Below are 17,647 nucleotides of genomic sequence, written 5' to 3' on the forward strand. Positions count from 1 at the left end.
TAAAGAAAATCAGATTAGTAACAATTGCACCAGACTGCAAAGTATGTGGGGATGGGGTAGGGGGAAGCAGTCCTGATGAATTCCTGCACTTTGGAATAGAAGATCCTGCATTCTATTGTCCATTTTAATTATCCCAAATTACATTAAAAAAAATCAAATGAGTTTTCGCTTCTTTAAATGCTAGTTGATGCATACAGAGAGAACCTACAGTAAATACTCTGTTTCATCACTGGCCCAAACCAAATAAAAGTCTTCTCAAGCACAGAAAATACAAACATCCCAAATCTTCATTTTATTATTTTTTTGCTTTTTTCTTTTAAACAAAATTTGAGTTTATAAAATCTCATCATTTTAAACAGGAATCTTGAGCACCAAATGAAAATGTAATCTCTATATCTGCAAACAATCTGGATTGTTTTCCATAAATATTCATATGCTGTATTTACAGAATCTGTTGTGAACAATAAAGGAACCCTCTAATACCATCTGCATTAAATCATTTAACTGCATGGACAGAGCCAGTTCTGGCACAATGGTCTGGGTCAAACTCTTTGTCCCACCAACAGATACTATCCACCATTGTAAACTAAGAATGGGCTGTGTGTGGAGGGCACTTTGTTAGACAAATGCTTCCAGCGATGTCATTGGTTAACTACTGTTAAAGTGGAACTTGATATTTAGATGATAAATTGGGGGAAAAAAACCCACCCCCAAACAAACTCTGCCCTTTTAGACTTGGAAGCATATTTTGCTGTGTTATTCCCCTTCCCAACTTGAAACCAAGAAGCATTTCATATGCTTCCTCCACAGCCATTCACCTTATTTCTATGTATGTGCCAAGTGAGCACAGCACTGCGACTTAAAAATGGCACCATCATTGTAGGAACATGATCACATCAGCCATGCTTAAAACATATCAGCACAAAGATCAGATTGTGCTCACTTCTCACTGCAGAATACATATTTTTTCAAATAAGTTTATAATGTACCAGTTTTAACGCTCGCTCTATAAAATGAGTGATTTTGTGAGCATACATTGTGTCCAGATTTGTAGCAAGCTAAAACATACTTTATAGTTCCTTGGTAGAGAAAAGCATAAAAGGTAGCTGTGCAGGCTATCAGAGGTATAGGACACCATCCATTTGTACCAGTCTATTGTGTCTGGATGTGTCTGATAGGCATTTCCAGAATCCCACAATATTGAAAACACACAAATCTCATACTTACCTTTTAAAATATGAAGTGTCTTAAAGACAATCTATAACTCTGATACAAACATATATAACTACAATTGTTGCATTAAATTATATACACAAATATGCTTAAGGGGGGTCATAAAATCTGCCAGGTCCCAGTGGACCATAAAAAACACTAGTCATTCTGGATGTATTCAGCCTTCCTGGTATCATACAGTACCAGTCTACAGATAAATGTAAAATAACCAGTTCTATACATTTTCATTAACAGATCAGACACCGGTATACAAGGATAGGAAATAAATGTATAACAAAAAGATGGGATAAATTAGGAGAGGCTTCTTTGTCTTGAATTCTTCTCCAACTAGCAGTGATGCAGCACTGTATGCAGCCCAAAAAACTCCGAACAGCTTGAAGAGAAAAGAGAAACCATTAATACACAACATAAGATTACTACATTACTGGCACTGGGAAAATATTACCATAGATCATGTAATAAATTGGTATGGGTTGAAAAAGCAAGTTTGTTTACCGTAAACAGTGCTGTCTTTAGACAGCAGGATGAATTAGCCATGAAATGTGGGTTGACGTCATCCGACAGTAGCAAATGAACCCTTCTCTCTAAGCTCATAGACCTTTTTTGGGAATTCCTCGTTAGCCACCTCAATTGATTTTAGAGCTAAATCTAGCTAGGTAGTAGATTTTCCAGGAAGGCAGGTGGATAAATAGAATAGTTAATTCATTCTGCTATCTACGGGTAACGCCGTTTACAGTGATGAAACTTTCCTTCTCCGTGGACAAGTAGGGCTGAACTAAGCATGACGTGGGGAGTTGTAAGTGGAGGGTTGCAGCAGAGCATTTACTGAATAAGCAATACAGATCACACAAAGGAGAGTAGACTATTGGGTCTAAAGGCTATGCAAAACTGATTGTCCGAATTTACTGTCACTCTTTGAAAGATTATCCAGACAGTTATTGGGATGTACATGTATGTAATGACGACCAAGTTGAAGTTTGCAGATTTCTTCAAGAGGAACAGCTCAGAGATGCAGCTATGACTAACTTAATGAGCCTTGATTGTGTTTTTAATGTGGATGCCTTCTAGCACTTAATGTGCGATACTGTCTGCTAGCCAGTTGGACAATGTTTGTTTGGTAATGTTATAGTTAGGCTCATAAGAGACAAATAATTGTGAGGCCTGACAATGTGGCTGAGTTTCTCTTGTAGTAAGCCAAGAATCCTTTGCAGTCCAAGGAATGAAGAGCCTTTTCACCTTCATATACATGTGGCCTCGGAAAGCGTGTAGGTAACACAATGGCCTGATTAATATGGAAAGCTGAAACTTTTGGTAGAAACTGAGTGTTTGCGGAGCAACACTCTATTGTGGAAGAATTGCATATACAAAGAATAGTGAACTAAAGCCTGGAATTTACAGATTCTTAAGAACAAAAGAACTTGCCATACTGGGTCAGACCAAGGGTCCATCAAGCCCAGCATCCTGTTTCCAACAGTGGCCAATCCAGGCCATAAGAACCTGGCAAGTGCCCAAAAACTAAGTCTATTCCATGTTACCGTTGCTAGTAATAGCAGTGGCTATTTTCTAAGTCAACTTCTTCTGGCTAACTTGATTGCTACAATAAACAATACTTTCCATGTGAGAAATCTGAGCGTTGCTGACTCCACTGGCTCAAAGGGAGGCTTCATTAGTTATGGAAAAACCAAGTTCAGGTCCCATGGTACAGATTTTTTTTCAAGAACTGAAGGTTTCGTATGCCATAAACATTTCATGAACTTGACACTAATGGATGACTGGAAACTGGCTTATCAATTTGAATATGGTAAGCTGCTATGGCACGGAGAAGAATTCTCACTGATGAAGGGCTAAGACCAGTGGAATAAAGGGAGAGCCAATATTTAAATAGCGGTTTTGATTCATGCATGAATGCGTCTAAAACTCTGACATACAGCATATACATGTAGGGGCATCATTACTCTAATCATCCATATATCCTATCCATCAACAACTCTATACATATAACTTTCACAAATATTATTTTTATTATTTTACATGTAACATTAGATGTATACAAATATACCAAATTATTTATATTATATATATATATATATATATCTCAATTTACATATATGGACAGGTCAGGAAGTATTGAGACATTACATTAACAGTTAAATTACCCATACAAACATATTAAAAAGAAATGCGCGAGATCATTATCATCCACCCATGATCTACTCACATCCACTCATGAAGGTTTTTTAGATGTGGTGCTGTATGTATGGGATATGTACGAGTGGATGTGAGTAGATCATGGGTGGATGATATTGATAATGATCTTGCGCATTTCTTTTTAATATGTTTGTATGGGTAATTTAACTGTTGATGTAATATGTCTCTCTATACCTTCTGACATGTCCATATATGTAAATTAATAAATGTAATTGGTGTATTTGTATACATCTAATGTTGTTACATTAAAAAATAATATTGTGAAAATTAAATATATAGGGTTGTTGATGGATATGATATATGGATGATTAGAGTAATGATGCCCCTACATGTATATGCTGTATGTTATTTTTAGTAGGGGGAATGTTACTCTCTGTGTTATATATCGAAAACTTTGATGACACCATGCGAACAGCCATTTCCATTTAAATCTGTAAGCTTTTATAGTGATTGGCTTCCTGGTGGCTGCTTATGTCCTCAGCTTCCTTGGGTAAGGCAAATTTGTTGATCAGTGAGTGCTCAACATCCAGACCATCAAGTTATGGGATGGAAAATTCAGATGATACAGACTTTCTTCTTCTTGATTTAATGAGAATGGATCTGCCCTGAGATAGATACTAGATAAGCAAACCCACACTTATCTGGACCATGCTGGAGTGATAAGCATTAGATGGGCCCAGTCTTTGAGTACTCTTTGCACTGTTCTGGCTATCAGTGAAATCGGTGGAAAAGTGTATATAAAAGATCTGCTTTCCATTTGAACAGAAAAGCATCCTGAGCAAATCCGAGTTTACTGGGCAGAATGGAGCAAATTCTTTCCACTTTTTGTTTTCTTCCAAAGCTAAGATGTCCCTACTGACCAAGAAGTCTCTCAGTAGCTGATCATTACAGGAACCATTTGTGTGGTCAGAATACTCTGCTGAGGTGATCTACTAACATGTTTGAGATCCCTGGAAGGTAGGTTGCTATAAATGCCTTGATGATTTCATACCTTTTCCTATATCTTTATCGCCTCCCGGCAAAGAGTCTATGACCTTGTGCTGCCCTGCTGGTTTCGTATGAAAATATTCCACACCCTTGGGAGAAATGGGTGAAAGCTTTTCAGACTGTATCTGATCGCTTGCAGTTCCACTAACAAGTGCCTTGAGTTGAAATGGGGCCTATGTGGTTCCCCAACTCTTTGTGGAGGCATCTGTCACCAATGTTACTTGGTGAGGACTCAGACATGGAGAAACTCCCTTCTGGAAGATGACTAGTTGTAGCTACCAGTGTAGATCCTGCTTCATTTTTTGTTAACTGCCAACTTGGCGGATGAGGGCAGAGTTAACTGCTCCACTGGGAGCAAATAACCCACTGTAGAAGTCACATGGAAAAGCGGGTTAGTGAATCTATGTGAATTGCTGCTGCCATTTGGTCCAAAACAACCAGAACTTCCCTGGCCAATGCTTGATCTGCATTCAGCAGAGTATGTGCCATGGTCCCAAGAGCATTAACATAATTTGAATGGAGGAAAGCTCTGCCTTGTGCATAATCTATCAATGCTCCACTTAATTTGATTTTCTGGGCAGGAATCTGAGTTGATTGGAATTCAAGGTAAATTTTGACCAAAGAATGTAGAATTAGTATACCCTCCCAGGAAGTTGCAGTTATTAGCCAGAAATCTAGGTATCAAAAGACTCCCTTACACCGATGGTGCAGTGCAACTACAGCTAGGCATTTGGTAAAGTCTCTTTGTGCCACTGATGGACTGAAGTAGTGTACTTGGTTCTGATAGTGAGAGGAGTTCACTAGAAGCATAGATTCTTTGTTCGGGTGTCTTAAATCCAGGATGGGTCTTCAATCCCCTGGATTTCTTGGGTATATGGAAGTAGCACGAGTAGAACCCTTTGGCCATGTTGATGAGGCAGAACAGGTTCTATCTCCCACTGATTGAGGTGTTTCATCAAGCAAGACAGATCCAGATTGAAGGCTGAGCAGTGAAGAAGCTGGGAAAAACAGAAGTGGTATCCAGGCTCCAGAATTTTGAGAACCCAGTGGTCTTTGATGATCTTGTGCCATTTCTCTAGTTCGAGTTGGATTCTCCCTCCTACTAGAGATGTTGTTTACTGGGTTTGAAAAGTGATAAAAAAAAAACATGGTCCCAGTTTGGGCTGGATCAGTTGTGTCACTTTTGGTTGGCGCTGCTCACATTGCCAATTTTCAGTCATAAGTAGTAGTTGTTGCGGATGCAGAGGCAGCTTCCGTACTGCTGAAACAGCCTGGAAGTATGACTTTTTAAAGCATAGTAGGGCTGTGCAGAACTGGATTATTGCTCCAAGCCTGTGGAAAGGGAGTGGATTGTCATGATTTTCCTTTATTTGAGCAATTGTTTCTCTTAGTTTGTCCCCAAAGAGATAATCTTCTAGGCAGATATCTGCTATCTTGTCATGTATGTCATCATGAAAACTACTGGCTCTCAACTCCAATTAAGGCTGAAGAGGCGCAGGCTGTCGTGTTGAACGCTTCATAAATGGAATGAATAAGATGACAAATACACTCTTCTGCATACAAGAGTGGCTGAGGGTAAGCAGAACTGGAATCACTCAGTGGAAGAAAGCGCTTCAGTTCTGAATGTAATCAAGTTAAGTATAAGAACATAAGAACATCTGAACCATGTAGAATTTTTGAGCAGAACTACATGCATTAAGCATGGAGCTCTGAAATATCTTTTTGCCAAAATTGTCAAATAGCCTGGGATCCTTCTCTGGCATAGTATTCAAGGAAATCCTTGTTTTCTTAGCTGATTTTACTCAACTGATTGGTGAAACAGGTGCATTACTCCGAAACCCAGGCATCTTTGCCCTCTACACTTGAGATCTAATTTCCTTGCTACTGCGGTGCAAGAAACCAATTCTTCTACATTCTTGCTTGTATCGCAGAATGGGATAAGCAGCATGGAATCTATTGATCTTGTGGGATCCTGACAGATACTAGTGACCTCGATTGACCACTGTTGGAAACAGGATTCTAGACTTGACTGACCTTTGGGGTCTGACCCAGTATGGCCAATCCTATGTTATCTTCTTATGAATGTCATGGATTGGAATTGCTGCAGATTCTGCCAGTTTCCAGAATCTGGAAGATTCTTTGCGCGAGGATCCTTGTTCTTACAAATATTAAGTCTGAGCACTGTGCCTAATTGACCAGAAATCTGGAGTAAGAGAGGTCTTTAGGTGGAGATGAGTGTTCCGGTGGTTGGGGGGGCAGTCAGAGGATATTCCTGTCAAACCTTCCTCAGAACCAAGTGGGGGAAGGAACACTAATTTAGGACATCAATGATGAAGATTGTGACTGAAGAGGAGTCCTTGGTCTTATTGAAGACGTGTACTCCTGAAGCACATCTCTTAATTGGTTAGACTCCGCTGCAAGTGAGTGCCAGGGACTAGAAACATCTTGCAGAGGTTCAGATGGAGTATATCTGACATTTTGGAAAGGAGAGGTTGAAGCACACCCTCCTTATCCTTAGAGCGGTAAAGAAAGTCTTTACCAGCTCAGCCACTTGGTTCAAGAGCTGACATGCCCACTGGCTGGACGTGGGAGATGGATTATCATCTTCAGATACTAGGATGGAATCTCCTCGTCTATCCTCTGGGCTCTGTAGAGTTTGAACTGGGGGCTCATTAGATATGAGAGGCACCATGGAACAAAGGGGATCTAGGCAGATGTCTTAATCCAGTAACTTCAATGGCAAGAATGATCTACTATGTCTGTGCCAACGAGCCTCGTGGGGGGCGCAGAGGAGCATGCCAGCCACTTTGTTCAATGCTTCTGAATCTTGCTTGACCCTGAACTGTTACATATCCAGAGTCTGGGGCCACAGTAAGAGAGTCTTGCCAGAGGAGCTCCAACTCAACTGCACAGAGGGAGCCACATGAGACCTCACTCAGAAGTTAAATGGCTTGGACTCTATCGAGTTGTGAAGTTTTTCCATCTTTCAAGTGTGTTCTACTGGGATCTAGGAGAGCTTTATGTATTATTCATAAAATATTTTATAATGACATGTCTGCTTGGTTAAACTCTACACTAAAATTACATGTCCTTCAACGCAACCTAAGGTCGACAAATAAAACACTTCTGACAATCCCAACAGTCAGGTCCGCACATTTAAGCGAAGTCAGAGCAAGGGCTATCTCTATTGCTGGGCCGACTCTGGAAAAAATTACCCTCAGAGTTACGGTTACAAGAAAACTTGAAGAGGTTTAAAAAAGATCTTAAAACATGGCTTTTTAGACAAGCTTTTGAAATGGTCAATGAAGTTTAATCCAGGCCTTTTATATGATTATGTTTTGTGTTTCTAACCTGTTCTTATCCTTTTTAATGTTAATTTTTGTTTCTATTTTAATGCTTTTTAATTGATATTGTATTTTTAATTTTCTTCCTTTTATCATGTTCTTAAAATGTGATCTATGTAAACTGTAGAGATAGAACTAGTTTCTGTGCAACGGTATATAAAAACCCTGTATAAATAAATAAATAAATAAATAAATCTGAATGCAGTTGTAACAGTTAGCTGGGCCATGACCTGGACCTACGCACCCACAATGTCAAGACCAGCGGTGATGGACATCTTGCAGCTGCACACAGAGTCCTTGAAGGCACTGGAAGTGGTCTTCTTGGAGCAGTTCATTTTAGATCTTTCTTACTTTCTTTTGAATATCACTGAAAAGAGCTGTTGAAGGGCTGCCGAGGCAATGAAACAACTTTGGAAAAAGATAGAAGTTTGAGAAAAAAAAAACTGCAAAAATAGAAAAGTAGTAGAGAGAGGGTACATGTCCGTGCAAAAGCTTGGACAAAAAAAAAAAAAAAAAAAAAAGAGACTGAGGAGCGAGACAGCTTGCAAGACGGCATGCGCACAGAATTCCTGCACATAATCAGTAGTAAACTTTTATTGAGCTAGAACGTTGGATCTGTTTGGTGCCATAGGATTAAGTCATTATATATCATGGCTAATTCAACCCTGCTTGTTGATGGAGAATACCTGTTATTAGGTGTACAAAGCAGTGGACTAGATTACAAAAATTATCCAAGTGCCACCTACCCACTTTTAGAACACAGCACCACAAGAGAGAAAGGAATTGATGCTGGGTAGACATTGGGGGGGAGGGCAGTGTTATGGAGAGTGGGTGCTGGGCAATTGAGGATGGTGAAGAGAGAGAAAATTCTGGTCATTCCTTGGTATATTATATGTGGCAGTTATGCACCAGCCTTAAAGCTGTGTGGTTTAGATGTTTTTCTAAGGCCTGCCATACTGGGTCAGATCCATTAAGCCCAGTATCCTGCCAGGTCACAAGTACCTTACAGGATCTCAAGGAGGTAGATAGATTCCAAGCTGCTTATCTCAAGAATAAGCAATGGATTTCTGCAACTCTCCCTTAATAATGGTTAATGGATTTTTCCTCCAGGAACTTGTCCAAACATTTTTTAAATGCAGCTATACTAATAGCTTTCACCACATCCTCTGGCAACAAATTCCGGAGCTTAATTACGCATTATCTTAGTAGTTTTAAATGTATTTCCCAGTAACTTCATTGTGTGTCCCCTAGTCTTTGTACATTTTGAAAGAGTAAACAACTGATTAGCTGTAAAAGATCATTAATCATAATATAAATTATTTTAAACACAAAAATGTCTCCTCAGCTTTCAACTCCTGGGACAAAGTCAATGAAATAGCTGATAACCCATGCCCAGTCCAGGAAGAAAACATTCCAAAATGAACACTATACCGCCAACAAAAGAAACTTTGGTATAATGAGGAGCTAAGAGACGCTAAATAAGCCTTTAGAAAATCTGAAAAGCAATGGTAGAAACGCCAAACTACGGAATCCCTAGAAAAATACAAATACCCATTGACACAATACCATGAACAAATCAATACCGCAAAAAAATACTACTACGCTAACAGATTTATGGTGTAATATTTAATTCCAAATTACTCTTTGAAATAGTTAAAAACCTAATCAAAGACCCATCTTCCTCCATCTCAAATAGTACAAATTTTCAAAGAACTCCTGCAATGAATATGCCACTACTCTGTTAGAAAAATCAGTAAGTTAAAACCACAATTCACCTCCTGAACACAAACTAAAGAACCTGAAGAAAAACTTGGGCAAGCAAAATGGAACAGATTTGACATTGTATCAAAACTTGAAATTATCCAAATCATTACAAAAATGAAGACAGCTACCCACCCGCTGAGTACTATTCCCTGAAAATAGTACTCAGCGTAATCACTCCAACAATCACAACCATGATAAAACCACTCGCTAACAGAAGGATTGGTCCTAGATAGGGTAAAACAAGCTGTGATAAAACCAATCCTTAAAAATAAAACTGACAAAATTGATGATTGGGACAATTATCGACCAATATCCAACCTGCCTTTCATCGCTAAAGTCCTAGGAAAAGCAGTATTATCACAATTGGAAAACTACTTAGGAGACAATATTCTATTCCCAATTCAGATTCGGGGGGGGGGGGGGGGGGGGGGAGCGGGAAAATCGCTCAACAGAAATCCTCATTTCCTTAACCAACCCAGTTCTACAAGGGTTTGACAATGATGAATCCTATATCCTGGTACTTCTTGATCTAACAGCAGCCTCTGACACCGTAGATCATACCCAGCTATGTCATCAGCTGATAAATACAGGTGTTCCCCAGGGGCCAGCACTCTTGGCTACATTTTCAACATTTATATGCCACCCTAAGTACATTGCTATCGGAACTACCGTGTTTCCCCAAGAATAAGCCCTACCTCGAAAATAAGCCCTAGCTTGACTTTTCAGGACTTTTGGGGTGGGCTTGAAATATAAGCCCTACTTATAGGTGGATACACCCCAAGACTTGCCCGACCCCCCCCCCCAAGACTTACCGAAAGTTCCTGGGGGGGGGGGCAGATGGGGGGAGTTTGTAAAAAAAACACCCCCCAAAAACGAAAACAAAAAACAAACAAAAAACCCCCAAACCCACCCCAACCCTTCAAATTTAATTCATTGCAACCCCCCACCCTCCTGACCCCCCCAAACTCGCCAAAATTCCTTGGTGGTCCGGCGGGGGCCCTGGGAACGATCTCCCGCTCTCAGGCCATCGGCTGCCAGTAATCAACATGGTGCCGATGGCCCTTTGCCCTTACCATGTGACAGGCTATCGGTGCCATTGGTTGGAGCAATGGATGGCGCTCATTGTAGGGACAAGGAAATTTGACTACATCACCCCTTGCTGATAGTACTGAACTGGCTTTCCATACAATCCAGAATTCCTAACACTCGTCCAGCTACTTCTCCTGGGCGCACGATGGCATATTTAAATGAGGAATGGCACTAAAAAGGTGCTAGGAAAAATTGTGCGTTCCTAGCACCTCCTCGGCATCATGTGCACAGGAGAGGTGGCTGTCAGTGTAGGCTGTGAAAACTGATGCTCAATACGAGTGTTCGTTTTCTCCCGCTGCCAGCACAACATGCACACAAGATACACAACGCCTGGATCATGCATCTTGTGTGTTCATACTGGACTCCCCGAATTTGTTTTTTACCCAAGACTTTTTTTTTTATATGAATCTGCTTTCTGTGGTTCCTCCTACTTAGTATCACAATATGAATAGAAGGAATCAAAGAAAGCAGGATTTTTTGTTTTTCTCAATGAGCCCAGCATACTTTTACGCCAGCCCTGGGCTGGTATAAAATTTTCCGTGTTGCAGTGAGCACATTAGCCACGCGGGAAATTTGTTTTCATTGCAGGTATTAGCTAATGGCTTCATCTACATGGAATTTTAATGTGAGAAGCGTTATTAGCCTTGCAGTGGTTTGGATGTGCATTTTGGATGCGCTAATCCCAATACTGCATCGGGAGTTATGGATGCACGTCCAATCACGTGTTAAGCCATGCGCTGACACAGCACATAGTATTGCATCAGCCCCATTATTTTATAGACCTCTATCATATCTCCTCTTAGCTGTCTCTTCTCCAAGCTGAAGAATCCTAACCTCTAGCCTCTCTTCATAGGGGAATTGTTCAGTCCCCTTTATTATCTGGGTCACCTTTTTCTCTACCTTTTGTAATTCTGCTGTATCTTTCTCGAAGTGTAGTGACCAGAACTGAACACAAGACTTAAGATGAGGTTGCACTATGGAGCAATACAGAGGCATTATGATATTCTCTGTTTTATTCTCCATTCCTCTCCTAATAATCCCTAGCATTCTATTTGCTTTCTTGGATGCTGCTGCACATTGAGCAGAAGATTTCAATATAGTTTGAGTTTATCACAGGCGTCAAAAGCTTCTCTAGAGACATATAAAATATACAAATTCTCCCTTAGCCACAAGGGTTGGTATTCTGCCACAATACTGGCTTGGTTTGACTATTTGTTCTTCACAAATCCATGTTGTTTATGCTCCAGCACCTTGTCACCAATCTGATGATTTGCACCAGGTAGTCAATTCAAGCTGAATGGCCTACAATTCCTAGGGTCTTCCGTTTTTGCTTGTTTTTAAGGAGATATGCACTACATTTACCAGTTTCCAGTTCTGAGACCCTGCCTGTCCTCCAAAAGTTCTTGAAAGTAATTGGAAAGAATTTTTGTGAAAATTTGAAACACCACTTTGGACTCCCTAGGGAGCATGTTATCTGGGCCTGAAAACAAAACCATCTAACCTGGTTATTCATTAACCATGTTTCCTCCCTGTTCTAGTGAGCTCTTATACATTGTGCCACTGCTAAATGTTTTAACTATCTGATCACCACAATCTCATTTTGTAAACAGGGAAATTGAAAATTAAATGCATCAGAATAAAATATCACAGTAATAATAGCAGATTCTGGGAAATGAGATATTACTGCAAATCATCTCTAGTCCAGGTCAAATAATATATATCCTAGCTGAAGCATGAACAAACTATTTCCCTTTAAATTCATATTATTGAACTTACTTTAATTAGCTGAGATATAATTTCAAATGATCCAACCACCAAGAGCGCAGGTGCTATTACAATGAGTGGAAGCAGCGAATATCCTATAACTCCAAGAACTTGCCCATAAGCAACCTAAACATACAAAGAAATAAGTAAACATGAATAAAGAAATACATACAAAATTGCATCATTTGATAGGCTTTAAAAAATTGGAAAAATATAGCCTTAATTCAGTCTCAGTTAAGGAGAGGATGATAAAAATCTCTTATCAATTCGGATTAATTTTTCAACCAATTGTGTAGCATCTTCTCTGACACTATAAAAGGATAGCTGTTTTTGCTGGGATGTGTGCTCTGTACCTTTTAGCAATCATATCTAAATCCATGTTTAAGGATAAAGGAGTTTATATTCCACATGTCTACATCTTCTATATCACAATTGGTAAAGCTGGTTTAGCTATATTCACGACTGGAGAAATCCCACGTGCTAGGTCACCTAGGCAACTAAAGTTTGGTGCCTTGTGGAGGAAATAGGGAATAGCAGTGACTCATACCAGAAGCCGCTGGGATGAACACAAGCATTGGAATCCTGGGGCCGGAAAGAGCAGAACCCATTGGGGACAGAAAGGAGCATTGGCAGCCTGAGGCTAGAAAGCACAGTGGCATCCCCAGGGCAGGCAAGAAAGAGTAACGTCTGCTGAGGCTGGGAGGAGCACTGGGTGCTCTGTGTCTGGGAGGACAAACCTCTCTCCCAACAATAAAGATTAAAATTCTGTCTCTCAAGGCATCTAAATTTTGCATGGCAACTAAGTTTTCTAAAACAAGCTTCTACCCCTACTATATTCACTATACAAGAGTTTGAAAAAAATGCACCTTTCCTGAAAAACAAAACAAAGTAAACCAAAACAAAACAGAAGAGAGATGTCACATCATCATATACAGACTACCACCAAATGTACAAAGATATGAAATAGGAAAATGTTCAATATGGAGACATTTTTACATATTAATTTCCTTTCCTTGAATCCTTCTACACCAGTCCAGACAAGTGGGTTGTTCAGCCCTGCCAGCAGATGGAAGGAGAAAGCAAAATTGCTTACCTGTAACAGGTGTTCTCCAAGGACAGCAGGATGTTAGTCCTCACACATGAGTGACATCATCGGATGGAGCCCAGAACGGAACTTTGATTTCAAAGAACCTTGACCTTTCAAACATGCACTTCCCTACTGATTATGTGCAGCTGTAGTCATCACCCTGCCCCCTAGGCAGAGTCCCTCAGTCTATAATATAGCTAATACATGGAGAAGCAAACTCCTAAGGCTGCTGTCCTCAGAGAACACTGAGCTTCCAGATATTTCAAAGACTGAGAAGGAATAAGACTGCTCTTTGAAAAATTGATACTTAGCTCAAACTTTCAAACAGCTGAGCAACTCTGTCAGAGGCTCCCATAACTTCTCAATATGATTTGGACCTGATCAACCAATTATCTAGATAAGGGTGAACCATAATCCCCTCCCTTTTAAAAAATGCGGCTATCGCCACAACTTTGGTGAAGGTCCTGGAAGCCGTGGCCAGACCAAAGGGAAGAGCTCTGAATTGTAAATTCTGATTCAAAATGCAAAAGTGAAGAAACATTATGATGGTTCTCCTTTATCAGAATGAGGAAATATGCTTCTGATAGGTTCTCAGAGGTGAGAAACATGCACTCTTGGACCACAACTAGAACTTACTGAAGAGTCTCCATTCTGAAATGGGCGACATGAAGACTGCTGTTTACGCCTTTTTGACTGAAAAATCAGCCTGTATGAGCCATTCTTTAGAATCTTAAAATAAATGTAGTAGCATCTGCAACCCTGATTTTCAAGTGCAATTGGAACCATAGCCTTTAACAGCTGCAGCCCGTGGAGTGTAGCCTGAACTGCCACCCTTTTGGCAGTTGAGGCACAAGAAGAGAGCATAAAGGCATTAGGATAATTCTAGATCACAACTACCCTAAATAACATCTAAGACCAACCCAGTCTGAAGTTATGCGGGTCAACTCCTAGTAAAAACTGCTGCAGGTGGTCACCTACAAGCAATACCATAGAGTGAATCCACATCTCCTCACTGTGAAGCTTTCCTAGCCATAGCAGAAGGCCACTAAATCTAACCTTTGCTTTCTAGATCCCGAAAGGACCCCTGCTCCTAAATCAAAAAGATTGAGAAGTGAGAAATTACTACTTACCTGATAATTTCCTTTTCTTTAGGACAGTCAGATGAATCCAGAACAAATGGGATGTACCTAAGCTTCTCCCAAAAAGAGTGGGAGGCTGCCCAAGGTCTAGTCAAAACTGCATGTGCAAAGGCTGCATCCTCCCAGGCTTGCACATCCAGACCTGGAAAAAATGTGTAACGAGGACCACGTCGCAGCTCGGTGAATGTCAACGGGAGACAATTTCACTTCCACCCATGACACTTCTTGACTTCTATTGGAATGAGCCCGGACCTGAGTAGGTAACTGCTTCCCAGCATCAACGTATGCAGCCGTGACTACCTCCTTAATCCAGTAAGCTATGGTAGCCCACGAGGCCAGCTCTCCCTGCCAAGTACCGCTGTGAAGGACAAACAGGCGATCCAACTTCCATAAAGGCTTAGTAACCTCCAGATACTGGATAATATGTCTCTTGACATCCAAGGTTCGCAACAGACGATACTCCTGTACATCTTTCTCTTTGTCCAGAGAGGGCAGGGAGATGGACTGATTCAAGTGAAAGTCAGTGAACACTTTAGTCAGTGTACACCGCTCCTGGAGTCACCCAGAGCAATGGCTCCCGGCAAGACTAGGCCTTCAGTTCGGAAACCCTACACACAGAACAAATCACAACAAGAAACACTGTTTTCAAGGTTAGTAACCAACCACAAGTTTAGCTTACTCATTGGTCTAAACATAGGGCCTGCTAAGAAATCCAATACCAAATTAAGACTCCATAAGGGCACCAGAAACCACAAAGGACGAAGATGTTTCACTCTTTTCAGGAAAGAAGTCACATCAGGATGAGCTGACAAGGATCCACCTCCGAAACAGGTGAGAGCTGCAACTAGTACCTTTAAGGAATTAAGTGTCAAGCCTTTATTCAAACCACCCTATAAAAATTCCAAAATGAGCAGGATCTTGACCGATCAAGGAAGAGTATCTCGATCCTCACACCAGGCCTCAAACACTTGCCAAACCTGCACATAGGCCAAGGAAGTGGAGAACTTTGTAGCTCTTAGCATGGTGGAAATCACTGCTGTAGATTATCCATGTTTTAGCAAGCAAGCCCTTTCAAGAGCCATACCATAAGACAAGAGAGTCAGATCTTTCTAAATAGGACCCTGCCACAACAGATCCCTGTGCACCAGAAGCCAAAGGGGCGATTCCGCAGGAGCTGCCGCAGATCTGCACCATCCCTCTATGGCACTTGATCCTTCGGATTAATCTGCCCAACATGGGCCATGGAAGAAAGGCGTACAGCAACTTGTCTTCCGGCCACTCCTGCACCAAGCATCTATCCCCAACGACTTTGGATCTCTCCTGCGCCTGAAGAATCGTGGAACTTTCGCATTGCAAGAAGTAGCCAGCAGATCTAGAAACTGGAGATCCCAGCGATCCAGAATCAGCTGAAATGCTTCTGATAGCACAAGTTCTCCTGGGTCCAGACTTTCCCAGCTGAGATTCTGCTCTTACATTGTCTTTTCCTGCTATATGCGAAGCTGAGCTCATCTGGAGATGTAGTTTAGCTCATTCCACAAGTTGATCTCTTGCAACACTTGTTGGCTCTTGTTTCCTTCCTGCTGATTTATGTAAGCCACAGTCATTATGTTGTCAGACCTTATCCAGACCGCTCGACCCTACAGCCTGTCGCTGAACTGCACACATGCTAGCTGGACTGTCCTGTCTTCCAAACGATTGATGTTCCAAAGAGACTCTTCTGTATTCCAGCGCCCTTCTGTTGTCAGCTCCTGGAGGCTCGCAACAGTCATCAGTACTAGCCAGTCCGGTGGTGCTAGGAAAATTCCCTTCCTTAGATTATTCAGCTATAGCCACCCCTGCAGTCGGGAGGAAACCTCAATCAGCAGATGGAGTCAAATTGAATAGTCCAGAGACTTCGGATTCCAATGAGACAACAGAGAGCACTGAAGAGGATGCATATATGCTCTCGCCCACGGTACCACTTACAGGGTTGCCGCCATTAAACCAAGTACCTGCAGGTAGGACCATACGGTTGGGCCCAGAGTGTTCATCAATAGACGTAGCTGTGTCATCAACTTCTGAATATGAGCTTCTGGCAGGAAAACTTTGCCCTGCTTCATGTTGAACTGAAATTCAAGGTACTCCAGAGACCGAGCAGGCTGAAGACTGCTCTTGAACAGGTTCACAATCCAACTGAGTTCCTACAAGAGGGAGAGCACCTTGCGGGTCACCAGGTGGCTCTCCTCCAGCGACTTGGCTTGAATCAGCCAGTCATCCAATTACGGTTGTACTAGAATCCCATCCTTCCTCAATTCTGCCACAACTACCACCATCACTTTGGAAAAGGTTCTGGAAGCGGTGGCCAGACCACAAGGCAGCACCTGAAACTGAAAATGGCATCCCAGAATTGCGAACCACAGGAAGTGATGTTCTAGTCAGAGAGGAATGTGGAGATATGCCTCAGACAGATCCAGATAGTTCAGAAATTCCCCTGACTGCATGGCCATTATTACTGAGTGTAATGTTTCCATGTGAAAATGCTTCACTTGCAGATGACGGTTGACGCCTTTGAGGTCCAGGATGGGACGAAAAAAGCCTCTCTTCTTCGGCACAATGAAATAAATGGAATATCGCCCCCGTATTTTCTTGAGACATGGGCACTGGGACTACAGCCCTCAGACTGAGGAGCCTTGCCAATGTACCCTCCTCTTCCTGCCTCTTCTGTGGGGAGTGTCAGGGAGACTCCACGAACATGTCCTGAGGAACACTGCAAAACTTTTGCATATCCCTCTCGTATCACACCCAGGATCCACTGATCCCAATGTGATTTCAACCCACCTCCGATAAAAGAGAGGTGGCCCCCGATTTCCTGTTCCCCCTATCTCCGGGTGGGCTGGCCAAACTTCATTGGGAGGTTCCACTAGCTGAGCTTGTGCCTTCTGGGTTGTCGGGGACGAAAGGACTGAAACCTACCAAAGGGCTGAACCCTCTGAAAGGTCGCTCCTCTGTAAGGCCAAAAATGCTTGGATCCTCTAGCATGGACTTCTCATGTT

General features: G+C 41.6%; 1 protein-coding gene across 2 annotated transcripts in view; it reads right to left on the reverse strand.

Moving 5' to 3' along the window:
* Nucleotides 1-269: 269 nt before the first annotated feature.
* YIPF4 (Yip1 domain family member 4) overlaps nucleotides 270-17,647 on the reverse strand; it is a 77,167-nt gene continuing 59,789 nt past the window's right edge. For both annotated transcript variants that reach the window (XM_029593906.1, XM_029593905.1), the window contains 2 exons: nucleotides 12,402-12,515; nucleotides 270-1,606 (listed from right to left, as the gene is read on the reverse strand). In XM_029593906.1, the coding sequence (XP_029449766.1) occupies nucleotides 1,469-1,606; nucleotides 12,402-12,515 (252 nt within the window). In that variant the 3' untranslated portion in view covers nucleotides 270-1,468. The remainder of the gene's footprint in view (nucleotides 1,607-12,401; nucleotides 12,516-17,647) is intronic.

This window comes from Rhinatrema bivittatum, chromosome 3 (genome assembly GCF_901001135.1).
Source record: "Rhinatrema bivittatum chromosome 3, aRhiBiv1.1, whole genome shotgun sequence".
Classification (NCBI taxonomy): domain Eukaryota; kingdom Metazoa; phylum Chordata; class Amphibia; order Gymnophiona; family Rhinatrematidae; genus Rhinatrema; species Rhinatrema bivittatum.